This window comes from Bactrocera dorsalis, chromosome 4 (assembly GCF_023373825.1).
Source record: "Bactrocera dorsalis isolate Fly_Bdor chromosome 4, ASM2337382v1, whole genome shotgun sequence".
Taxonomy (NCBI): domain Eukaryota; kingdom Metazoa; phylum Arthropoda; class Insecta; order Diptera; family Tephritidae; genus Bactrocera; species Bactrocera dorsalis.
This window is the reverse complement of record NC_064306.1, coordinates 57869476-57896509: the sequence shown is the minus strand read 5'-3', so window position 1 is coordinate 57896509 and position 27034 is coordinate 57869476. Positions and strand designations below refer to the sequence as shown.

The following is a 27034-nucleotide window of genomic DNA, read 5'->3' as shown; positions in this document are numbered from 1 at the left end:
TATTGTGATACTATAGCATATAGCTGTCATACAAAGTGATCATTCGAAATAAAGTTTTTGTATAGAAAAATTTTTTAGTTGAAAAGATATCTACACGAAATTTGGCACATATAATTGTCTAAGACAGCACTACAACTTCTGCATATATTGTGCAGATCGGACTACTATAGCATATAGCTACCATACAAACTGTTCGTTCGAAATCAAGTCGCTGTAAGAAAAACTTTTTTATTTGGCAAGATATCATCACCAAATTTGGAATAAATGATGTTTTAAGTCGACGCTACAATCTCTTTACATATTGTTCAGATCCGACCACTATTTCATATAGCTGCCATACAAACTGACGCAAATTGTTATCGAAAAATCATAATTTTTTTCATTCTTTAGTAAAATAAATATTACATTCGTATGTGTATGTGTTTCTACCATCTTTTCTAACTAAAAAAAATGAAATCAAAATAAAAACAAACAATATTTATATAATGTATTACCAAATATAATGGATTTATTTTATTCGTTTAAGTTTTGTGTTTGACAAAAAGTAACCACACAGCATTATTATAATTATTATTCATTTAAATTAAATTTCAGTTATATTATCAATTATCATAACGCAATTAATTAGTAACTAGTTTGTCTACGAACGGCATAACGGTGATTATGCGTTTCACGTACGTAAATATTTATTTATTTATTTAAATGCCGCTTGGTTCAACTAAAAATAAAGGTAGGCATATAATATGTATGCATGTATGCATGTATGTACGTGTGTATGTGTGTATGTTTGTTTGTATGTATAGCAATTCATATTAAATTTTCTTAGTTGCAAATGTAACGATTTCCTTCAACTACACAGAAAGAAAAATTAAGTATATATATTATAGATATAGCATTAAATATTTAAATATATAATAAAAAAGAAACGTAAGCAAGTGAGAAACTTAAATGGTACAAAGCAAACGAAGAATGCAAAAAATAAAAAATACATAATAGAGTTAAACAAGTAGAACGCAATTTTTTGCAGTGTAGAAAACATACGACAGCCAACGGCGGCGACACCAACAATTTGAAGCCCTAACAGCCAATATAACTATACACTTTTATATTAACTAATTCACTAAGACTTATTTAAGATCAGCAGCAGCAGCAGCGGCGGCAGCGGCAGCGACAGCGCGAAATTGTTTAGTCTATGATGCCATTTCAACTAAATTTTATTTATTTATATAAAAAACTAGTAAGTTGAGGCATTACTAAATGTTATATATGTATATGCCCTCAATTTCCTTTCGATTTCTGGATTTCTTCATTTTGGGGCAACGCATAATTTTTTATTCTAGCAAATTAAACGTAGGCATTTTAATATAGTTTCATATAAAAAATAAAGGTTTCACAAAAATAAACCAACTTAGCGCTAAATACTAGTAATTGTAAAAAAACTGTAAACATAAGCGAGTAAATAAACTAAATAAATTATTTAAGCGAATTAGCTGAACGGTGTGTGAGGGTGTTTCAATTAAGTTTTTCAGCGACGAAGGCTTGCTGGCTTCGGGGTAAAGTTGAATTTTCGAAAATAAGTAGTATGAATTTGAAAAAAATTACATTTAGAACTGGGTAGATCATTTTTTTAAAGCACAAAAAGATCATGGTAGCACAAAACACATTGGAAAAGTCAGATAAAATAACAAAAAAATTAAAAATAAAAGAATTATTACAGGCGATCTCATCACGGGCAGAGCATATGTAGTCAAAATTTTCGAATTTTCGTTCCGACGACAGTCGGGTCTACGTAATCGGAGCGAATTTGGATTTTTATCCGCTCAAGGACTGTCAACTCGGCAGTAATTTGTCGCCGCAACAACAACAAAACATAATTTTTGTTTTAAAATTGTAGGCTTTTTTGTTATTAAGTCCAAATAACGGTGAAAAAATATATATTTCAAATACAAAAAATTTTAGTACTTTGGGTCACCAAATTTCGTGAAGAAACTTCTTTTGCCAGAAAAAAAATTTTTTTTTTTCAAAAAGTATTTTTTAAATTTAGTTTTGTTTCTTCACGTAATGAAAATAGCGCAGACTCTATTATAAAAAAAATACAAACATTATCCCCACTTATGATTTTCATATTTTAAGGTGACCAAACTTTGTTATTTGCAATTTTCACATAATATTTGAGGTTATGCGGAAAATTTTCACAAACAAAAGTTGTAGATTTTTTCATTACATATAACTTTGCCATATAACAATTTTTTTCTAAGACTCATAGTTACATTTTTAGATGACCAAATTGTTTTAATTGAAATTTTTACACAAATTTTGAGGTTATGCGTAAAAGGTTTACATACAAAAGTTTTGTATCTTTGCTTTATCTACAACTTTGCCATACAACTTTTTTCTATAGCACGCGTAGTTTTGCCGAAAAATCAAGATAACGCGTTTTTGAAACTTAAAAATTCAACCGCGAGCATCGCCTTATGACCGCAGTTTGCACGCAATTTATTATTGCTTTCATTTTTGTTATTTTATCTGGCTTTTTCAATGGCATACAAACAACTATTGATTTTTTTCGTTTTTTTACATTTTGATAGGGTTCTTAACTGGCCTTATATAACTAGAAACTTTCATAAAACAATAAAAAATATCAAAAAAAAATCAAAAAAATAAAGTTCAAAAATTATAATAATTTTAAAACATTTAAGCTTTAATTTAATTTTTTCCTAATATTAAATTGGATTTGACATAATTGTACGGCAACATACAGAGAAAGTCTTGTGCAATGCTAGCATGCCAACCACCATTGAACTAATTCCATATAAACTTAGCAATTTTAGGCTACTAGGGCGTTTTAATACGCAGCTAGCGCTTGTATTTAGTTTAAAAATTAATTAGCTGTAAAGTTGTAACACTAAACTAAATTGAACAGTTATGCGCATGCGCGTATTGCGCAATGAGGCTAATGGCGCATACAAAAGCGGTGTGTATGTGTGTTTAGGACAAGCGAGGTGCGCATATTTCACAACAATTTACAGGACATATGCATATATATATAAGTTACTTAATATATATGTATATATATTTTTGATCACTTTTAAGATTCACTTTAACCAGCAGTTTTAATATTAAGAGTAACAAAGAGCAAAAACAGACATTGCGCACCGCCACACGTCCTTTAAAACCCACACCGACCGCAACTGCATGTTGCCTGCCCGTAAGCGGCTTTCAGAGGCAAACAGCTGATTGCTTAGGCGCCACCGACCGCTTACAAAGCATCAACGCAATACTACATGCAGCAAAGAAATCGATTAAAGAAATTTCTGGCATTTCTACGCGCCCGATTGGCCTTTAGCTAACAAATAATACCCTGATCTAAGCTTAAATTGTTGGCGGTGGCCGCCTTTGTCGCCGCATGCATGTGATGGTGGTGATGGTGATGATGGTGATGTGCATGATGATGCACGCCGTTCATGTGATGCTGATGGAGCTGCTGCTGTTGTTGTTGTTGCTGCTGCTGCTGATGATGACTGCTGCCCAGCAGTAGTGCCGTTGTGGTGGTGGCTGCAGTGCTGCCATTGCTGCTGCCATTCACAATGGCGGTGGCGGTCACGGTGGCAGTGTTGGTGGCATTAGCATTGCTGTTGGCCATTTTGCTGCTACAACACTTGGTGGCCGCTGTGCCATTATTGTTGCTAATGCTTGACGTTTTGTTGTACCTGCCGGCGGCGTCCGTTGAGTGTCTGCAACCATTGCTGCTGGTGCCATTCGACGACGACGACGCCGCCTTGCCGCCACCACCACCGATGCAGAGTACGCAAGTCGTTTTATAGCTGGTTGCGGCGGCGCTGCCAACGCCGATGCCACCGCTGCCGCTGCGATTGTGTGCTATATGCGTCGTGACATGTGTGACTGTCGCCGGCTCGGAGGCGCGTCGGCCGTTGCTGAGGCTGCCACTGCCCGCTGTGCCATTGTGTTGTTCGCCGCCATACTTGCGTGCCGTATCGAATTTCTTGGCAATACCGTTAGTGATTGGCGACTTCTTGCTGCTGCTGTTGCTGCCAGCGTTAACGCCATTCATTTGTGTTGTTGTTGTTGTTGCATGTAATGTTTGCTGATTAGTTGCTTGTGCCTCTTTCAGATGTGTGGTGGCGTGCTTTTCGAAGGCTGTGGGGCTGGTGTTGCCGCCTTCCAATTGAAACTTCTTCACCAGTGCCTTGACCGAGGTCGGTGAGGCTTCGGTGTTTGGGGTTTTGCGTATAACTTTCGGTGTTGTGGGTGCGTCGGGAAAGAGGCAGTGCGTTGTTGTTGTTATATACTTATCGTGATTCGCATTGTTGTTGCTGTGATTGCTGTTACTACCATTCATGCTGCTGTTGTTGCTGTGATTACTGTGATTGTGATTGTAGCCGCTGGGCAGCGTAAATGTGGCAACCACATTAGCGGTTGCAACACCCGTTGCCGTCGTCGTATCACCCATTTCGCTGCCGGCAATCACAATGGTCGTGGTTGCTGTAGCCGTCAGTGGCTTCTTCACAACGCTGCCAACGTTGGCTGTTGACGGCGCTATTTTCTTCGTAGCCAGAAAGGTGTTCTCCTTGTTGGAGTCTGAGGATGAATGGCGACGCGCAAGCACCTGCAGTTGTTGTTGCCGTTGCAGTTGCTGCTGTTGTTGTTGTTGCTGGCGATAGCCACCGTTGTATTGTAGCGGTATGGTGGTGGCACGCACAGCCGGCACCGTCACCACGGCGGTTGTGCGCTGCGTCGTCGTTGTTGTTGGTGTTGTTGCGCTCGCTTTAACGCCGTTCGTGTAACGCGCAGCGCTGCCAGCGCCATTCGTATACGTAGTATGTGTGCCGTTATGACGTGCAGTGTTGTTGCTGTAATTGCTGTTGCTAGCGCTGCGTCCATTATAGTTGCTGTAACCATTGCTGTTGCTCTTATTGTATGCTGTCTTGCCGTTGGTGATAACCGGCTGTTTCTTGGTTGCGCTCTCCTCCGCCAATTCTTCGGCATCCGATGATTCCATTTTGCTGCCATTTGTTCCATTCAATTGTTGTTCTGTGTCAATACTAATATTGAGCTCGTCCTCATCGCCGTCATCATGTGACATTTCGTTTTCCAATTCAGCTTCATTCGCTTCTACCTCATCGTCCTCTTCTTCCGCCTCGTCGTCGTCGTCTTCATCTTCATCTACATCTACATCTTCTTCATCATCATCATCCTCATCGTCTGCAGCTGCGGCTGAGTCGACTGTCGTTGATTTGGTGATATCGGTGAGGATTTGTCTATCGATGGAGCATTCGTCTTTTAACCAAATGTGCTCGAGACATCCTGCAGCGGTCATGCGATCACTGGAAAATAATTTTGGTTGGAAATTTTTGTATTGTGTTTATTGAATTTCTATGCTTGTCGGACTTACTTTGGCTTTATTCGCAATGCGCGACGTATGAAATCAATGGCCGCAGCGGACACTCCGCCAAACAGCTTGTCCGGAAATGTCAGCGCACACTGCGAAATGTTGAGGAACGTTTCCTGTTTGGTTTCGCCGCCGAAAGGCGAAAAGCCGGACAGTAGCACATAGGCCAGCACGCCCACCGACCAAATGTCCGTCAATAATGAGAGCGGTTCGTATTGCAGCACCTCGGGTGCGACATAATCCGGTGTGCCAACAATCTCACGCACATTGGTGCCCTCGGCAACCACGCGTGAGATGCCAAAATCGCACAGCTTCAAACCGTCTGCAAGTTACAACAACAAAAATCATTATTAATAGAAAGGAAGAGGTATATTTACAGTTATATACGTACCTTCAATGCGCTCACCAGTGAGCAATATATTCTGCGGCTTCAAGTCCAGATGTGCTATGGAACGTTTGTGCAGATATTGCAATGCCTTAAGTACCTCGCGCATGCAATAGCGCGCATGTGCCTCACTGAGGCATTCCTCATTGTCTAGAAATGTCTGTAGCTCACCACCGGTTGCCCTGCAAGTATGCAATTACAGTTATGTATAAGTAAGATTTAACATACTACATGTATGCGGGTATGTGTAAGTATATGTAGATATGTATATTGTATGTGTGTATGTTTGTATGTAATTCAACTTACAGTTCCAGCAGCAACGCTGTGTCGGAGCGTGACTCGTGCACGGCATTCAATTTGACAATATTGTCGGCGCCATCGCATAGCATTAGCACAGCGATCTCGTGTTTGATCTCCTTATCTGAGGATTGAGCGCGTCGGCGTCGTTTCAGAAATTTGGCAGCAAAATGTGTACCGGAATTTTTATGTATGGCGCGACGCACAGCAGCGAATTTGCCTCTGTAGAAGAGAGAAAAAAAATTGAATTTAAATTATTTAAAAGTACAAGATTTGTTAAGGGCTGTATAGAGAGCTCTAAGAATAACTTATACAATATATGCGCGCCGAAATGTAGGCAACATTAGTTCAGTGAAGCATATTAGAAAGTGTTAAGGAAGATATAATGTATACCAAAACAGAAATTTTAGCTGTGAAAATGCTTATAAGAGAAATTATCAGTTTTTTTCACGACGGCACATGAATTACTGAAACACCTTTTACGAAGTAAACGTGCGAAATCAGTTTAGAACATAGAGGTAGAGGTCAATAGTATGGAATATATGACTGCCAATCACACTCCGGCAGAGCTTTTTCTTTACCTGCAGCCCCTACAGTGATGCATAACAAGCTGAGACTTACCGATCTAAATGGGATTAGATCTCTGAAATAACAGCCCTTAGTCGGATAAAATCCGGGTCAATTCTGATAACGTAGAACTGACTGTTGTGGGAATTGCTATGCATGACACTAGCCACCGCTTTTCATGCCCGGCTAACCCTACACATCTGACACACTTCTCCCTTTGGACCGACCCCGTCGAAACATCTACGGCTCGATGGCGTCAAAGACATCTCATCTAATCCTTACCACCCTAACGGGATTAGGGAACCGTTACAACAACAATATTAGTAATAAACTTTGTTGCGGAAAAAGTTTATTCGAAGTCACTAGCGGCCACTACCCAGTTAAAGAGAGGCATCTGGAAAACCTCGGATATAGTTGGAAAACTTATTTCTAGTCAAAGTCAAAGCAAAAGTATTGTTTAAAGATTAACTAATTCGCATAGTAAATACCATTCGACAAATAGACGGCGACATCTAGCTGAATTTGAATAGAAATCATTGCGAGATCAGTTCAGCAGTCTATGAAAAGCATACCATTAGGCGCGCATGAGCCTTTTAAATACGTTTCTTCAATATGTTAAGGACTTTATTTTATTTCTGGGGTTATAATTTCAAACTTTGCTTTATAGGTAAATGTATGCGTTGAATAGTCATATTCCATGGTGAAAACACCACATAAAAGAATATAACAAGGTTTTCAATAGGGAAGCTACAAAAGTAGAAACGGCCAACAAACGATGCCATATTTTTTCGCTCCTTTGACACTTCTCTCCAGTAAGGTTTGCCGTTTCACCATGGATAGAGATATACGATCCAACGAATCGAAATTATTACAATTTACTATCAAAATTCGGAGGCAGTGGGCTTAACTTTTAGAGGTATTTTCCCAAGTTTCAAAAAACAGTTAACCGATCTCAATGTTTAACCAAAGAAATTCTTGACAGGAATGAAAATACGTGTTCAGACATACCTACAAATGTCTCAATAAATATAAGAATTTGAACACATATTTCAAATCACAAGCAGTCTGCTAGACTGGAGGCACGTGACGTGTGACAGAAGTCGCCAAACCACAACAATTCAGTCCAGTTTTGGATGTCCACCCATGGGCAGACACAAAGCATTTCACCGGACGATTTGGGCTAAATGTCAATGCTGCATTCTTAGTGGACTTGGTGACGTTACGCAGCTGCAAAGCAAAAATACATACATGTACATATGTATGTGTGTCTCTCTCAAATTGTCGACTTTATTGTAAAGGTGCGCATAAGTGACGGAAATTGTTCAAGTTTTGTCGCCGCCTGAACTTTTATTGCCTGCAACTGTAGTTTCAAAGCTGGCTAGAAATACGTAGTAAAAACAACAATAAACAAAAACATTTCAGGAATGACGCATAACAATGTGCAGCACAATTATCGCGGTGACGTTGACGACACAAGCAAAGAGCAAAACAAAATTGAGAGGAGTACGTAACTAAGATGACGCCAAAACATATGTGAAAATATATGTATGTTTGTGTGACGTATTGGCAAATTGCTGGCAAGTAATGCCAATGACAAAAGTCAGCGCAACGGACTTGCTTCCGGCATAGACGAAAACACGAAACAACTGAAGAAAGAATTTACACTGATATAAAATACTAGAATAATGTTTGGCAAGCGCGATTTGGTCTTCTATTGACATATATTGAGCAATTTGAAAGGAAATGTTACCAAAAAAAAAATGCGATTGGCAACGCCATTTTCATTATTCATTATATGCGATATTTTTGTGTTAGGTGTGTGTGGAAGAATATTATTGTTAAAACTTGGAACTAAATTTGGATGAAAATTTTAAGCAAAAAAAATATGATTGACAACGCCATACACATACTGACTAACGGTCAGTATGCAACCCATTGCCATTCAGGGAGATGAACTCCAGCGATTATACAATATCAGCTATCAAACCAAAGAGCGCCGAACTCATAGACTTATTCCCGATATCCACTCGTGGATAAATAGACGACATGAGGACTTGGAGTTCCATCTGACCTAAATACTTAGTGAACATGGGTGCTTTAGAAGCTACCTTCACAGATTCCGACATTAGTCCGAACTGTCCGACATGTACAGGGTACATAGAGGGCTCTGAACATGTATTATAGATCGTGTCTCTTCCACGAAGTAATACCTAACCGGTGATGCCGTGGGAGGGTCTTGAGTTGAGAGTAGATTAGGTTTAGCGGATTAAAGTTGCACACACCGGCTTTCGATGATTCCCCCTACTATAAAAAATGTACATACATACATACATTCATATATTTCATATACTCATAATATAACTCAAAGCAAGCACGCAGCATTGAAATGGCATAAACAGCTTCTGCCAGTTACGAGGATCAATGCTAACATTTTAGAAATAAAAAAAAACAACAAACAGACACAGGTGTAATTGGCGACAATCCTTATGCTGAGTGATGCCACTAAACCTTTTCGAGCTTTTTAGAAGCCCTTGTTAATTTTGACGCTACAACAACAGCAATACTCTTACCAAAATCTAACAAAGAACCCTCGTAAATAGCAACGATCACAATCTACACATAAAGATGTACATACATACATATGTACGCTATATGTATATACATTGCACGGCGCAGTTTACGAGCCAGATCGACGGCGAGGAAAACCACTTTGGTGCACTCAAACGGATGTGTACGTTTTGTCTGGACACGTCGTCTTAGGCGTGAGTAGCCAGCCGCCCGGTTTTAGTAGTGCTGGCGCCGACATCCCATTCATTGATGGAGCGGACTATCAACAACAAAAATAATAACAAAAATAACAATAACAGCAGCAGAAGCAACAATAATAGCAACAACAACAACAATGCGAATCGACAACATACTCGCTTGCGTGTCTAGAATGATGAGTAAGGCGTGCTTTGGCACTAACAACCTTAATAATGAAGGCTTCTTACAAATACAAAGCACGCACACAAGCATACATATGTATATGACATACATACAAACATATATATAATATACATCTAGTATGTATGTAAGTAGATTTGAGTGCAACCATAAACAGCAATGAAATGTTGCAGGTTGTAGGAGCAAAGTAAGGATGCGTGTTGTTGCAACAGTAGCAGCTGTCACGCACACAGACACATGCATACAAACAAACACACACATATATGTGTATTACATAAACGCACATGCAGATGCTCAATTTGGTGACAATTTATGAGCAAAGGGTACGTGGCACGTAATGCCAAGTCCATCTTATTAGTAATGCAGTTAGAATGCTTCGCGGTTCATTGGCTTCCACTCGTCAGCTTTGTATGTTGGTGTGTTGTTAAGCCGTTCGGGAGGCTGCTGATTTGTTGATTGGTCTGTTGGTTGCCTTTGACGCAAATATGGCTTTAGTCACGCAACACTTTTGAAAGCATTCGTGTAAATTATGTTGCAATGGACGGATTTAACTTCTGACTGCAGGAAATCGATGCATTAATTTAAGAATTGCATTAGAGCGAACATGTCGAAGCGGTAATGTTGTTTGTCTGGTCAGTTGGAGTGTTAAAAACAAAATAATAAGAACAAAAATTAAAGATTAAGGAGGAAAAAAAATAAAAAAAAAATAAAAATAAAAAAAATAAAAATAAAAATTTAAAAAATTAAAACAAAAAAAATAAAAATAAAAAAAAAATTAAAAAAAAAAAAAAACAAAAAAAAAATTATAAAAAAATAAAAAATAAAAAAAAAAATTAAGAAAAAATTATAAAAAAAAAGAAAAATTTTATAAAATAAAATAAAAATTTTTAATTCATTTTAAAATTTTTTTTAATGTTAATAATAATATTATTTTAATAAAAATTAAAACAACTAAAGAAAATAAGGAATTAAAGAAAAACTAAATATTAAAATTAAAAATAAATATATTGAAATAAAAATAACAACAATTAACTAAAATTAAAAAAATTAATGAAAGTACAAAAAAAATATAATAATTAAAAATAATTAAAGAATTAAGTAAAAATTATAAATAAAGTTAAAAAAAATTGTATTAATAAAATTTGAAAAGAAAAATTCAAAAAATTATTAATTTAATAAGAACAATAACAAAAAAAATAAATAAGAAATTAAAATCTTAAAAAAAAATTTGAAAAAAATTTGGAATTAAAAATTTTTTAATTAAAAATAATAAATAATGATATTTTAATAAAAAATACTAAAAATAACGAAGAAAAATTAAAATTAAAGAAAAATTAATTTAATTAAAAAATTAAATTAAAATTAAAACTTAAAAATAATAAAAAATAAATAAATACAAATAATTAAAAAAAAAAAAAAAAAATAATTTTTAAATGAATATACATAAAAATTATAATTTATTAATCAATAACAATAATTAAAGAATTAAATAATTAAGAAAAAATTATCATCAAATTTTTTAATTAAAAATATACTAAAACAAAAATTTAAAAAATAAAAAATAAATAAAATTAATTTAATAAAAAAAAATTAATAATTAATATTAAAAAGTTATTATATTGAAAATACATAAAAATAATAATTTAATAATCAATAATAAAGAATTAAGAAAAAAATTAAATACTAAAAAATTTGTTAAAAATGAATTAAATCGAAAAAAATAGAAAATTAAATTAATTTAATAGAAAAAAAAAATTAAAAAAATTAATAAATACATAAAAATATACCAGTAATAATTAATAGAAAAAAACTTGAAAAAATTAAGAAAAAATAAATAATTATTAATTTAAAAAAAATGTGTTTAATTAAAAATTAAATTATTTTAATCAATAATACTTAAAATCAAATTATATATTAGGCCAAAAACTTTGCTTTCGTCGTTTTTTTTTTGTAATTTTTAAGGCTTTATTGTATATAAACGGTCCACACTGTTTGGATTTGATAATGGCTGAGATCGGGTGGCTGATGACAGCCCTTTCCATTCGAGTGCACTCACCCTTTCTTAACTAACTTAATCTCTTATAGATGCAATTCTAAATTCAAATATTGAATTCAAATTTATATAAAGGACAGATGGACACGGCTCTTCATCTTTGCTTGTTTCCTCGCCCACAAAAAAAGCAAGGTTAGGGCGACAAAAACAGTGATACGAGTATCATATATTCCCTCATAAATATTTGTGTGTGTCCAAACTTCCTTAATATTTTTTGTATATTTCGTAGAGAAAGTTTGGGAATTCAGCGCTTAGTCTCTTCAGACTGTTCTCTAAAAAGTTATTAGAGCAAATATTAGGTTCTATTTGGGAAATTATATGACGACTCTAAAGCTGGAATGTCTTCATATGAACTGTGACTTCATATGAACATCAGACTACCGCAAATGAATCGAAGATCACCTGAGATCACCAGATATTTATTCATGCACTACAATACAATAAAAATCATCAGCTCTATAATTATCTACATATAAATACACAAGTGCTCTCCACAACACTATTTTCATAAATTCAAAATCAAAGCTTGCCTTCAAAACGAAAACGAAAAAGCGGCAGTAAACAAGTAATTTCAATTAAATAAGGGCATTTACGAAATCACCAAATTATAGATTTTGCTAAACCAGTGATGTAATCGCTACATTTTCACAGCGCACGGCGTTTAACGGCTTTGTTGACAATCGTTTTTTGTAAGCCTACCTTTTTGTAGATATGACTTCTCGGCTTAAAAAAAAAGATTGTACGTGGGCGTGCGATTTTTATGCGCCTCTTTTACGTGCGGCGACAGAATGAGTACCTCGAAAAAACTCAAAAAAGAAATACTTGTCCGCGCACCGAATACAGTTATTGAACCTTTGGAGGCTGAGAATTTCGTATAATTATAAACTATGGTTTTGACTTCATTTTTTGTGCGGACTTTAGCCGCTTTTGCGGTTTCGTATTCGTACGGTGGCGGTTCGGTTGATTTGTTGACTTGTTGGCTGCTCGCTTAGGGCACGCAAAGTTCATGGTTCATTTCGCTTGCTTCACATTTCGGTTTGCTTTTCGCTTTACTTTTGTTGTTGTTTTTGTTAGCTCAAAAGTATTGTTTTTAGCTATACGGTTACATGGCGGCGTTCACTCGCCAAAGCGGTTTGGCCAAAGCTATTGTTGACTTGGCGGCGGCGCAACAGTGGACACTCCCACCCACATGCCGATCAAAATAGACGCACACACACATACATACGGACATATATGAGTGTGTATATTCATTATGTGGTTACATAAATGTATCTATGGAGATAAGTGTGTGCTGCCGAGTTGGGAAACGCTGAGTGGCGGCCTGCTGTACGGCAAAAGCGATGCGCAGCGGCGGGTGGGCACACAGCACGTTCTGCTCGCGCCATGTTGTTGCCATTTGTATATGGACATTTACATGGGCACACTCAATAGCAACACACATACATATGGACTTGTATATTTGTATTTGTTGTTGTGTGTTGTTGCGTTTTTAACTATTTGCCTCATTAATTTTTCGCATATCGTGCGATTCCAGCGCTGGTCGCCAAACATACACACTTATATGGACGCTTACAAACACACAAACACACCTACAAAGGTATAGCGGCTTTTCGGCTTGTTGTCGCGTCGCACAAAGGTAAATGCGCAACAATGTGGCGAACCTTAAATGGCCAAGATTGCTGTTGTCTTCTACTGATCGATCACGAATGTACCTATGTATGTACTCTAGTCTGTACATATGTATGTTTGTGCATAAAGCAAATCAGCCACAACAAGTCAACAATTTTCGACGCGCTTTTGCGGCGATCATTAATTTTTTTGCAGATTCTTTGGGTAGATTTTCATTCTGCGACATTTGTCAACCCGTAAATGGCGGAAGATATCACTTTACAGAGAACCGCAGCGCCCCGCTCATCCACATAGAACAGGAGGCAGTTTGTGGGTGACCAAAAAAAATTTTTTATGAAAATGTTTTTAACAAAGTAAGAGATTTTTGATTAGTAAACAATATTTTTGGCAATGCTACAAAAACAACAAATATTATACAAATTTTTGTGAAACTTCTTCGGACACGATAAAAAATCATTGGACTGCAACGAAATTGCGTAACAAACAAAATTCCGTCACACTCGTAGTGTACAAAGCACAGCTTTAGTGAGATATGAACAGCTTAGAAGCGATTTTTGAATATTTGGTTTAATTCTCAAATTTTTTAACAGAAACAAGTTAAAAGGTTGCCACTTTTCTTAAAATTAATTACAGAAATTACAATATGAAAAAACGCAACAATGTAAACAATCTTAAAAAAAAAAATTGCCTTTTCAAAAAAAAATGTAAAATACAAATTATAATAAGTGTTGCCAGATCTTTTATATTTTTAAACTAAATGCATAAAATATTACGAAATGGTCCTCCATATAAAGAAGCTTTAATAATATTTCATTTGAAAAAAGATAAAGGGTTGCCACCTGTTTGAATTTTTTTCAAATATATACATAAGTAGAATAAATTCAGAAATAATAGTGAAAAAGCTATGAAAATATGAAAAAAAACGCTAAAGTAAAGAAAGCCTTTAAGAAGACTTACACCTTCAAAAAATTATAAATGTTGCCAGATCTTTCAAATTTTTAAACTAAATAAAAAAAATGCTAAGAAATGCTACTGTAAATAATAAAGCTTTAATAAAATTTCATTCGAAAAAACACAGTGTTGCCACCTGTTTGAAATTTTTTAAAAATATATTATTAGAATAAATTTAGAAATTCACTGTTATGTTTTTAAAAGAAAATTTAACTTCAAAATTTATAAAAATTTTAAGAGTTGCCAGATTTTTATATTTTGTGTTTCAAGAAATTGGTAGAGCAAATAAAATATTAAATTACACAGATCAAACAAACGAAGTTTTAAAATAAATTTCGAAAATAAACTACACTTAAGAAAGTTTTGAAAAAGGTTACCAGATCAAGTTTTTTATCTGATAAAATTGTTAATAGTATAAAAATCAATCTAAAGAAGTTTTAACAAAATTTCAATCAAATATACATACGTATATGTACATTTGAATGTACATAAGTGTGAAAGGCTGAGACCCGTTTAAAATTTTAAAGGGTTGCCAGCTTTTACATAAATTAAGTAAAACAATGTAGACATCAATCTAAAAATGTTTTAAAACCATTTGAATAGAAAATACATGCATACATTGAGTGTGAAGGGTTGCCACCGTTTTAAAATTTGAATTCAAACAATTTTGTAAATTCAATTAAATTTCAATAATCACAGAAGTTTAGGAAAATATCTGAAGCCTATTGCCCTGATCCATAATTTTTTCTAGAATCTAATTTTGACTCGAACAGTGTTGCCACAAATCGGCACACAGTTCCATTGCTTTCATTATATCTGCCAAAAACACTTGACGCAATGAAAACAGCTCATTAAATAAAAACTTAATAATAAATCGGTTGAGAATTAAAGTCATCAAAAGTAAAACAAAAAAGTTGCCTACTTTTTGGCGCAACTTATATAACTTGAGCTGGGAAAATTAAAACAGCTAAGCGACAACACTAAGCAGCATATTTGAAGCGAACTAACAAAATTGTTCTGAATTTCCGCCCGACCTTAATACCTTCCCACATCCAAACAACTAGCAAAAATAAATATCATAATACTTTCAATCTCTAAATTCACCAACTGACCCTTGCACAGTGTTCACCGTGAATACCTTAAAATATTTATGTAATTTAATCAATATTAAATTACACACAAGTGAAGGCCGATATGGGTCAACAGCATTCGCTTCGCTTATATAAACAAACAAATAAAGTCGCACTTCAGTTCCGCACTTGGCAGTGGTGTGAGTCAAGGATTGCCGGCTGCCGAATAATTTATTGTACTTGTGGTGCTATGTATCCGATATGCTGTGTGTCATGCAATCAAAAGTACAACAATGCGTAAGTGGTGGCCGGTGCTTAATTGTTGCCATGATTTTGACCGCTGAGCTGCGAGAATGCGGTGAACCTTGAGCGCAGTTAAGTAGCCGAAAGGCGCACGACTCAAATTCGCACTTTCAATGAAATGAACGAAAAGCAATGGCAATTAAAAATTAAACTAAATTGTAAACATTGCGAATGTGAACTTTTAGGTATGTGGGCAACAAAAAAAAAAACAACAAAAACTAAAGAGATAATAACAATAAACATTAAAATGAGATAAGCAAAGCGCAAGTGTGGCAATATTGAGCAAATGGGGCGAAGAAAATTTTAAATTGAACTAAATTCGGTTTGAGTACGAAAGCAATAAAATTGTATGCCATTAAAGTGGTGTTAAAGAGTGGGTTTATTATAAACAACGATTGAATAATTTTAATTTAAAATTATTTACTTTTGTTGAGCAGCAGTAAATCGATATTGCTAGTGCTTTCTCAAATAAAAATACACCTTTGGATTTTAGCGATATAAGATAATAAGATTATTTATTGCTGTTATTACTGCGGCTGAAAACATTAATCTAAATGATGCAAGGAAAAGTTGAAGAGTTGATTGCCCTTGATCAGATAACCAACTGATCAAATTTGACTCGGACTGTTAAAAAAAAAAAAAACTAATCGTCTGCAAAATTGTCTCGTCGGCCATCACATACTTCAGTAATTTTCGTTTTTTTTTCTGTTTTTTTTTCAAACTACCAAGCTTCATACCCAAAGCATTACCCAAAAAATACTGAGGCGGTACATACGTGATGTCGAGATGCATTGCCATTTCTCTAATGCCATCCCGACTCAGGTACTGTTGCTTTTTCGATGCAATAAAGATGTCAACGGAGGTCAATGGATGGACGACTCACATGTAAACAAGCAAAATTGCCGCATTTAGGACGAAGATCAACCTGAAGTGATTCCAGAACTGCCATTTCATCCAAAAAACAACGGCGGTGGTGGAGCGGTGGAATAGTCGGTCCATATTTTTTTCAGAAATGGTGCTGTTGAGAACGTAACCGTTAATGGCCACCGTTATTGCGCTATGATAACCGACTATTTGATGCCTGAAATTGAAGCTCGTGACATTTGGTTTCAAAAAGATGGCGCCACTTCCCACATATAACCTCAATAAATGGATTTGTTAAGAAAACACTTCAGTGAGCAGATAATTTCACGTTTTGGGCCGGTCGATTGGCCACCAAGATCATGTGATATCACATCGTTAGACTTTTTCCTGTGGGGATATGTAAAGTCTAAAGTCTATGCGGTCAATCCCGCATCGATTCCGGCCTTGGAGTAAAACACGTATATATGATAAATCAAAACTTGAATATATTTCACAATTTTAATAACGGAATTACGGCATAGACTATTTTTAAAATTTTACTATCCAATGTGTAAGGAAACTATTTTATTTGAGAGCAAACACAAAAACTCATAAATTTTGTGGGCAACAAGATTTTTTAGTTTTTTGGCTATACTTGACCCATAATGAATAAGAAAAATTTACAAAATATAACCAGATTGTAAATAATCAAAAAAATAAAATAAATAAAAATTACGAAACTGTTGAAGAATTAAGTCAATAATCACAGCACAGATGCTGAAGGTAGTGAAATGCCACTGAAAAAAAATTAACAAATCTAATCACACACATACAAAACCTTCTGCTTTGCTTATTTTAAATATTCATGTGTAAAAACACGCACACTTTATTCAAATGAGCAAATTATGCGCGCTAATCAACTGCTCAACCCATCAAAGCGGCAGCACAGCAGCAGCAGCGTAATCAACATCGATGTATCTGCAAGATATCAAACGGTGAGGCAAATGAAAATGAGGCGAACGCCAGCAAGCGGCGCGCAATCAACAGGTGGGTGGTGTGGTTGGGCGGACTTTTCCGCATTGGCTGCCGTGCATAGACAAGTGGGTGGTTGGTCTGTTGTTAGTCTGGGTGTGTGTGCGCCATGTTGTGGTCTATTAACACGCCAAACGATGAGGCGTCTTTGGCCAAATGCCAAATAGTGAGTGCTAACATTTTCTCAGCGCTTTGTTGGTGCTGGCAACCACAACAACAAACACATACACACACACGCAGGCACTTGCAAAAACAAACACTGCGTTTATTTGTGCTCGCCTGCTGTTCGGCTGCTTAGCGGTTTTGTTTTGATTCCGTTTTTATGATAATTAAGTGCGAATAAGATTTTGAAGAGCTTCTTGGCTCGTGCGTTTCGTTTAGGATGCTTGCACAGCACTCTCCTGAAAGATTTCTGCTTTTTTTTATTTTATTTCCTGTGTTTGCCAATATTTGCTATTTGGAGAATTTCAAAGCGCCGGAAATTTCTTTGCTTCGGTTTGGCAATCTTGAAAATTTCCAATTATTACAGGGTTTTCGTAAGCAGCGGACAGTTTAATGGTCTTCTTGTTTGTTTTCTAGAAATTTCGGTGTACAAATAGATATTTGTTGGTGTTGCAAGTGCAGGCTTGTGAAACTGTTTCGCTCTAAGGCTAAGTTGCGCAATTTTGCGTGATAAAAGCGCTTGGTAAATGATGAAGTTTTCAAAATCAGTTTCGAAAATATTTCAAAATTTTCGAAAATATATTTTTATTTATTTTTAGAAAACTTTATTTAATATTTAATTCAAAAATTGAAAAAAAAACTTTACTTTGCATAAAATGCTTTAAGCCGACAAACGAAGAGACTTTTCAAAAAAATTTATTTATTTACCAATGAATGAAATCTTAAAAAAAATATACAAAAAAAATACAAGTTTAAAAAAATATTAAAATTTTTTTATTTATTGCATCAGTTATTGTTTATAGCCTAACAATGAGTAATAAAATCTTAATAAAAAAATAATTAAACAAAAAATAAAGAAAACTAAAAATAAAATAAAAGTTTCCAGAATTGTATGAATCAAATAAATAGTTAAAAAACATACAAAAAAAAATAAAAAAATATATTTAAAACTAAATAAAAATAAGTAAATAAGATATTGACAATATTCAGTGCAATAAATTAAAATTGTTAAAAATATATCTCCCTTTAACACCACTCCTCAAAATAACCAAAAAAACAAAAGAACTTAAAAAAATAAAAATACCACGTAAGTAAAAAAATTAGTACAAAAAATATAAATAAAACACTATTTAAAGCAGCTATTCGAAATTATAAAAATTATCAAAGGCCTTAAAGTACAAAAAAAAATTTATAAAAAAATAAAAAAAAAATAAAAAAAAAATAAAAAAAGAATAAAAAAAAATAAAAAAAAATATAAAAAAAAATAAAAAATATAAAAAAAATTAAAAAAAATAAAAATATTAATTATTAAATTTATAATTTTTATACTATTAAATTAATTTTTTTATTTCTTTTTCCATATTTTTTTATTTTTTACTTTAAGATCTTTGATATGTAAAAAAAGTAAAACTAAAGTAAAAAAAAATTAAAAAAAAACTGCTAAAATAAATTAATTTTTATTTTTTTTTTATTTTTATTGTTTAATTTTTATTTTTTTTATTTTTATTTTTTTATTTTTATTTTTTTATTGTTTAATTTTTTTTCATATCTACAATGTATGTTTTTTTTTACTTTAAGACCTTTGATATTTACAAATAAACAAAAAGTAAAAAAAATATATAAAAAAAAAAGAAAGAAAAAACAAAAATAAATAAAAAACAGTAAAAATTAAAAAAATATTAAAAAAAAACTCTAAAATTAAAAAAAAATATATATATAATAAGCAAATATTAATAAATAAAAAAACGACCCACTCTCTACACAAATCCTAAAATATAAAAAAGAGCACCGACATTAAAGCCTGCCATATAAACTGCGCGCATGCGCACTAAGTACACCAAGTCTGCCACCGGCTGACCATAAAAATCTAAGCACGTGCGTGAAAAGTGGTCAATCAGAGCGTACTTAATGCCAGATTTCGCGCTTAATTAAGTAAATAGCTACAAGTATTTGCAAATAAACTGACGCTTATGTTCATATTTGAGCTCGAAAGAGTGGCTTGACTATTAAAGAAGTATAAGATGTGGTGTTTGGGTGTCGCTTGACGACGAATCACGCCATTGTTTGCTGAAATCTGATTTCACTTGCAGCGTTTCAGCGCATTTAAGTGTTAAGAAATGCTTATTTCTTGCCTAATCGTTTGTAGGCGGAAATTATGAATGAAAGAGTGAAGGCAGGCTCTATTTTTGGTGAGCTAAGTTTACACGAGATTACCCGATTTGGCAGGTGTTAACACAGAAATGAAGCTGTCAGTATGATTAGGAGCTAAAAAGTTGAGGGGAATTAAATGAAATATATTGTATGTAATATTTTTGAGTTAAAAAATTATAATAAAAATTTATGGCTTTCAAAAAAATTGAGGTTATGTATTTTATATTAAGTTTTTTTCATGAAGGAGCGACTGTCAAAGGTTTTTAATCACTTGTAGGACTTTATTTACAATTTTTGACATTTTCATAACCAACTCTGTCATAGACAAATAGCTGCAACTTTGATAAGGCAGTACAATACAGAATTTCCTCAGCAAGCTTCATGTTCTTTAGTACAACTTTTCTCAACAAAATTCGATTTTTTCGAACTCTATTGATTTGCAAGCCGCACAAAGAGCTTTTTGGAGGCCACCTTCCTTACTAATATTCCTTCCTAACCCTCAATCCACTTCGCATATCTAAGCAATTAAGACATCCACATTCCCATCAAGATCAGTAGCAAGCGTTCAATGTCAAGGCAGCTAAGCTAATTTGTTTCATGTCCGCCTCATAAGACACCCACACCGCCAGAAAACACCGAATAAGTTCCGGCAAATACTAGGCAATTAGCAATTATTCAAATAACCTCAGTAATTAGAAAAATCCTCAATTCTACAAATGACGAAACAACTTAAGGCCTATTTAATACAGCGCTTAGAGTATAAATGGCAAAATCAGGCGGTAATTGGCGGGCGGCGCGCTGCCAAATGAAATATCTAAGTCATCAGCGAGCCGCAATCAGTCACTAGGTCATTCACTAATTTACATGCGCATTTATGCGCAAAAATGTTGGCGCAACAACAATAAAAAGCAGCAATAAAATGTGCATTGTTTCAGTCATAATTTTTCATTTCACACTTTCCAGTAATTTAACTGGTAAATAAACAGATATATATTGCATATATTTGCTTGCGATTTGCCAAGCGCACAGTTGATTAGGCAGGCAGGCAGGCAGCCAGTTAGCTATGCGTGCGCTCTTAACCTTGTTATCAATTTGTATTGAATGCGAAATGCAAAATGTAATTGTATTATATGCATTTTATGTTAAATTGAAATTGAATGCGGCTCCAAAGCGCAGCTTGTTTGATTTGCTTGCGTGACGACAACTTTTGACGCGTCGAGAAATAGTCACTAATTTAAAACTACAAAAACGATGCGATTATATGCAAGTATATTTATGTTTTATTTATTTTTGTAATTTTTGTAATATATACAAATAGTCTACAGTGGCGGAACTAAATTTATGATGGGGGAGGGTTTAAATTCTTCTTCTTCTGGCGTAGACACCGCTTACGCGGTTATAGCCGAGTGAAGCCTATTATCAGAGGCTGTTTTCTTTTTTTTCATTGGGCGCACAACCCTGGGAAGGCATAAAACTTGGGCGATTATACAATATTTATGGAGCAGACTCTTAATAGGTACCTTATGTTTGAAATAAGTCTAAAAAATAATATTTAATGCACTGTGTTTTTTGAATAACTGGATTCATAAACCTTAACAATCATCTGAGTGACCAAGTGAATACATTTAGAGTGCTTTGGGACCAACTAAGATGGGTTCTACTTCAATTGTGAAGTGTATAATAACTTGTTTAGACAATTGTATATAACTGATAAAGCTTGCTTTTATAGAAAAGGTTCATAAGTTCACACGTTTTCTTTTTTTTTCAAAATAATTCGCTCTCGAAACCATAACGAAAAATAGTATATCTAAACTTGGACATCGATATGCAGAACATCGTTCCGAAAACAATTGGCTGTCAAGATTCCACATAGATACGGGGCTTGACTTATATTAAGAACCACTACTGATCCAAAAAAAATGTCAACAACATAAATTGAGATAGAACCAAATTCGATAGAAAACTGAAACAACAACAACAATCACAACATTAATAAAAATAATAACAGAAAACTACAACAATAGTAATAATTACACCGAACAAACTACGCTAAATGACCTGTAGCCTTTACGGCCTTACAACTCAAGAATCGGATTAGGAATAGGTTTAGTTCTTTACGATTTTGATAGAAGCCTGGGCTGGTGGTTGCGGCTTTCTGATACCTGAGTATGATAGGGTGACACTCATCAGAAGTGGCTGACGGGCTAATATCGCAACCGCTTTCATGGAAGCCCAATATCGAAGAGAGAGAAAAAAGGCATCGATTGCCTTGTACTGCTGTAGAGGAGACATTGGCAAAAGGTGGGGTCTTTCACTGAAAGTGGTCCTCTGGACCATAGTCAAGCCTAATATGTATGTTATTGGAATCTTTATGTGATGGAGAGCTCTAGAAAAGACCGCACTTGAAAAGAAACTCGAGAACTCGAGAAACATTGTTACGGTTAGAAGCCCTCTATCAATTCCAGCTTCAGACTGCCTGACTATTGCAGTGTCTTCCAGGCCGAGGTTGCAGCCAGTGTGGAGTGGCGATATTAACCTTGAACTCATGAACAGTGCGTTCAGGGCTGGTCAAAGAGTGCCTAACCTCGCCATCAACAGCATCGAGTGTCTTTGTGATAAGACTGGCAAGGCCACAGCGGAATCGCAGGCAGCTGTAAAGCTAATGAGCTAGCAAGAAAATGTACTCTAGAACCGCTGTCGGTAGAATGGGAGCTAGTTCGTGCTCTCGTTTTCTCTTGTATTCAACTTCTAAATAGCTGGGCTTCGCGAGAGCTTGGCCAGCGTAGGGCCACTATCGGTACATGCGCGTCGCAAAAGTCTTTTGGCCCAAGATCGATCAAAAGAGATCTAACGATCTTTTTGCCCTCAGTAAGCCTAGCTTCTCCCTAAATTTGGGGCTTTTAACGGACCATTGGCCTTTTGGCGTCCATGCAGTAAGGCTGCGTATCTTATCATCTGCAGAAGCTGTATGGAAGAAGATGGGATGGAAACAACTTTGGAGGTCAAGACTCCGCACATCCCGCCGATCTGGAGGGAATGGAAATTAAACGCCTGTACAAATTTGTATTGGCTACTAATCGCTTTGCTAATTTTTAAGTTGGAAATCAGGAGTTCTTTTCTATTACCTCACGAAGGACTACATACAACGTGCGATCTTCGATCAACCATATAACTTAACCATTTCATAAATAAATCAAAAAACTAAAACATAACACAAATTTGAGCAAAATATCAAAAAAAAATCAAATGGGGTTTGAGACCCCCAAAACCTCCACTCAGTTGCGCCTCTGCTCAACTACGTACATAAATGTGTACATACATATCTACTACGCAATCCCCCATACCGTTTGAATTTTTTTTGCAATTACATTTTGCGATTTCGCCAGTTTGTGGGTTGCCGATTTTAGCATTCAACGGCAGTTTGTATTACGGTAGTTTTGTAAAGAGTAGCAGTTTACAAGTTCAGCGCTGCGCAAGCGACAACCGCGCTAGCGCAAGACACCTACAGCTGTTCGGGGGAAAATTAGTGAACAAATTTATGGAAATGATTGAATATAGCATGTGATATATCTATATGAATGAGTATATACTCATGAGTATATATTGGCACCCACCAGCAGCATTTAGCGGCTCACACGCTGGCGCTACACAGCAGCATATATTATACTTATATAAACGTACATACATATGTATATCGATATTAACGGCATGTATGTATCGCAATCGAAAAGTCGAGTGGAATTGAAATCGTGCGCGACCTCAGCGCACCCGCTTAAATTGCCATTTCGCACCTTGTTAACGTGCAATTGTAATCAACAACAAACACACCACACAAACATACACACACGCAAATATAAGTATAAGTTTAAGCGTAGATTTCTGTATTATTTACATGCATTTAATTTTTTAATTTGCGCTTTTCGGCGGCTTTCGCAAGCGGCACAACAATGCTAGCGCTAATGGCATTGTTTGTTACTGACCAAATTAGTGAATTTACGCTTGCGCTGCACGCCAACTTAACGCGCGGCCAGCGTTAGTAACGCCTGTTAGTAGAGTTGATTGTGTAGCGGTGGGTGAGTGTGTGAGCTTGTAGTGGGCGCGTGCGCAGCACAATCTCACTGCTAAATAGCTTGCATATTGATATTCACACGCTTGCTAACGCTTGCGAATTCATATTTTCAAATAATTTTCACAGTCATTTGCATTTAATGTTGTATTTTGGCTGAGTATGTGCGCGTGTGTGTGTATTGCTTATGTCAACGCACTGTCATTGGTAGTAGTGGTTTATTGTCGCTTGTAACAATGTTGTGACTTTCATTTGTAAACAAATTTTTAATTAAAACAAATAGTAATTGGAGAGTACTGCAACCTTAGGTGTTAAGGGGTTGTTGCAATGCTAAAAAAAATTGTAATAAATGAATACGAAACGGAAATTGTATTTTTTTCTCAGTTATTATATTTTCTCAATGTTTCTTATGTTTCATATTTTTAATTTTTTTCTATTTATGATTTTTTTATATTTATGTTACATTTTATTTTATTTTTTTCAATTATTACTTTTTTTAATATTTATTTTTTTTTAGTTTTTCATTTTTTTCCTCAAATAATTCATTTTTTATTATTTATATAATATTTAGTTTTTTTTTACAATTATTATTTTTTGATTTTTTTTTAATATTTTCATTATTTTTTTTATCTTTGTATCCATTAATTTGTTTTTATTTTATTTTTTAATTTTTTTCAAGGCTTTTTTTATTTTTTTTTTCATTATTTTAATATTTTTGCTTAACTAATTTTTTTATATATCTTTAATTTTTTCCTCAATTTTTTTTGCAATATACTATGTCTTTTATTTTTATTTTTTTCTCAATAATTATTTTACATTTTTTTTTATAATTTTAATATTTTCGCTAAATTATTTTTTGTATCTTTTTTAATATTTTTTTCCTCAATTAATTCATTTTTTTATTATTTATATAATATTTAGTTTTTTTTTTCAAATTATTATTTTTTTAATATTTTATTTTTTTTAATTTTCTTTTTTTTAATTTTTATTAATTTTTTTATATTTTATTTTTTAATTTTTTTCATTATTTTAATATTTTTGCTTAATTATTTTTTTATATTTCTTTAATTTTTTTTTGCAATATACTATGTCTTATATTTTTATTTTTTTTCTCAATAATTATTTTATATTTTTTTGTAATTTTAGTATTTTCGCTAAATTATTTTTTTTGTATCTTTTTTTAATATTTTTTATTTATTTTTTATTTATTTTTTTTTATTTTTTTTATACGTTTTTCAATCAATTTTCTTTGCAATAGTTTTATTATATTTGATTATTGTAATTTTTTTTCCATTGATATTACATTTGTATTACATTTTACTAAATTTTTTAAGTTTTAGCCGAAATTATTATTTTTTTATATTTTTGTTAACTTTATTTTTTAATTTTTTTTTTCTCAATTAATGTTTTTAAATATTTTTATATTATTATTATTATTCTTTTGTTTTTATATATATTTATATATTTTGTTTTTTTTTTATAAATTTTGTTCTCTTTTAATATTTTTTTATTTTATTATTTATGTTATTTTTATTTTATTTTTTTGTTTTTTATTTTTGTTCAATTATTTTTTTTTTTTAATTTTTTAATTGATTTTTTTTAATATTATTACTCGATTTTTTTCATTTTTATTTTAATTTTTTTCCTTAAAATTTCGATTTTAAATATTTTTATTAAATCTATTTTTTAATTTTTTTATTTTTATTTTCTTTTTTATTTATTTTTTAATATCTTTTCGTTGTTGTAATTTTTTTTTTTGGTTTATTTTTTTATATATGTATTTGTTTTTGTAATAATATATTTTAACAATTTTGTTAGATTAGACCTATTTTCACTTTTTTTATTTTTTAGTTTTTATTTGATATTCATTATTACTTTTGTATTGTATTTTGTTTATAATTCTTATTAGTAAAACTTTTATTGTTTTTGTTTTTGTCTAAAATATTTAAACATTTTTACAATTTTTTGATATATTTTTTATATCATTTTTATTTAATTTATTTTTTACTAATTTTTAATTATTATGCTTTAATCACTCACTCGTAACCCTCAACCACCTAGAGTTGTAGAGTTGTAGGTGTCTGGGTGGTGCTCGCTCAGCTCAGCGTTTTGCCAATGTAATTAACCATTTTTGGCTAACAAGCCGGAAATTATTTAAAGCGGCCACAACCACAAAATTCGCAACTGATTTCGAAATTGGCGCGGGGGTGTGCATGATTATACAATAGGCGATTCATATTTTTGAGTTTTTATGAGCTGGATAATTTTTGCAAAGCAAATAGTAATGCAATAGTACTGTTATTTAATTAAATAGTAGCAATGCGAACGATTGTGGGTGGTGAAATTAATGAAATATCGCTTGCCTTGATTTTTGATTGTTTTGTTGTGTAATTGCGGGTAATGAAAGTAATTACGGTAAATAGTTATGACACGACTTTGACTGAAAATATTTTTTTGTCGTAGAAGTCTATGATGCTAATCTATTAGCATAGTATTATTTGTTGACTTTTTTGTTGTAAAAACATAAATCCGTTCAAATTTTAATTTTCTTTTGCTTTGAAGGATCATTTTTGTGTAGAAATATAAAGCTATATTTATAATCCTTTATATTAGTGCTAACAGATATTTGTTCACTAAAAAATGTTGCCTAGAATTCAAGAAGTTCCTTCAGTGTGTCAGTTTTCGTAACGCCTGCAGACTTCTATCTTAAAGTCGGAACTTCTTGACCTACCTGTTTCAGTTTGGAGGAAATTTTTGTCTGAACTTTGCAAAAAAAACATGTTTGTATAAAAATTTAATTATGATTGCGTAACGATATTGAGACGAAACTGAATCGTTTCCAACACTTGCAAACCATGGACAACATGAGGCACCATTTGCTTTCACTGTCTTGATATTGAAATAGTCACATTCATTTACCTGAAAAGATAAGAAGATTTAAGAAATAATTATCTTATTGTTTAAAACATTTTTTTTTTATTAATTTATATTAAATGTTATAACGATAAGTTACGTCATAAGAAAAATTAAATTACACTAAGCAGTAAAACTATGTGTACAAGCCGTTCTATTATTTTGAACGTAACAAGGAAAAATCATCGAAAACTTTTAAATAAGTGTGTAAATTATTTTTAAAAACTTATACGGAATATAAAAAATTACTGAAGGG

The 27034-nt window shown here is 33.5% G+C and overlaps 1 protein-coding gene across 1 annotated transcript in view; it reads right to left on the bottom strand.

Annotated features, from left to right (window-relative positions):
- Positions 1–477: 477 nt before the first annotated feature.
- Positions 478–27034, bottom strand: part of LOC105225710 (death-associated protein kinase related) — a 190680-nt gene continuing 164123 nt past the window's right edge. Inside the window, exons 2-5 of the mRNA XM_011204309.4 lie at positions 6102–6314; positions 5802–5977; positions 5414–5732; positions 478–5345 (exon numbers count right to left, since the gene is read on the bottom strand). Of these exons, the coding sequence (XP_011202611.3) occupies positions 3347–5345; positions 5414–5732; positions 5802–5977; positions 6102–6314 (2707 nt within the window). The 3' untranslated portion in view covers positions 478–3346. The remainder of the gene's footprint in view (positions 5346–5413; positions 5733–5801; positions 5978–6101; positions 6315–27034) is intronic.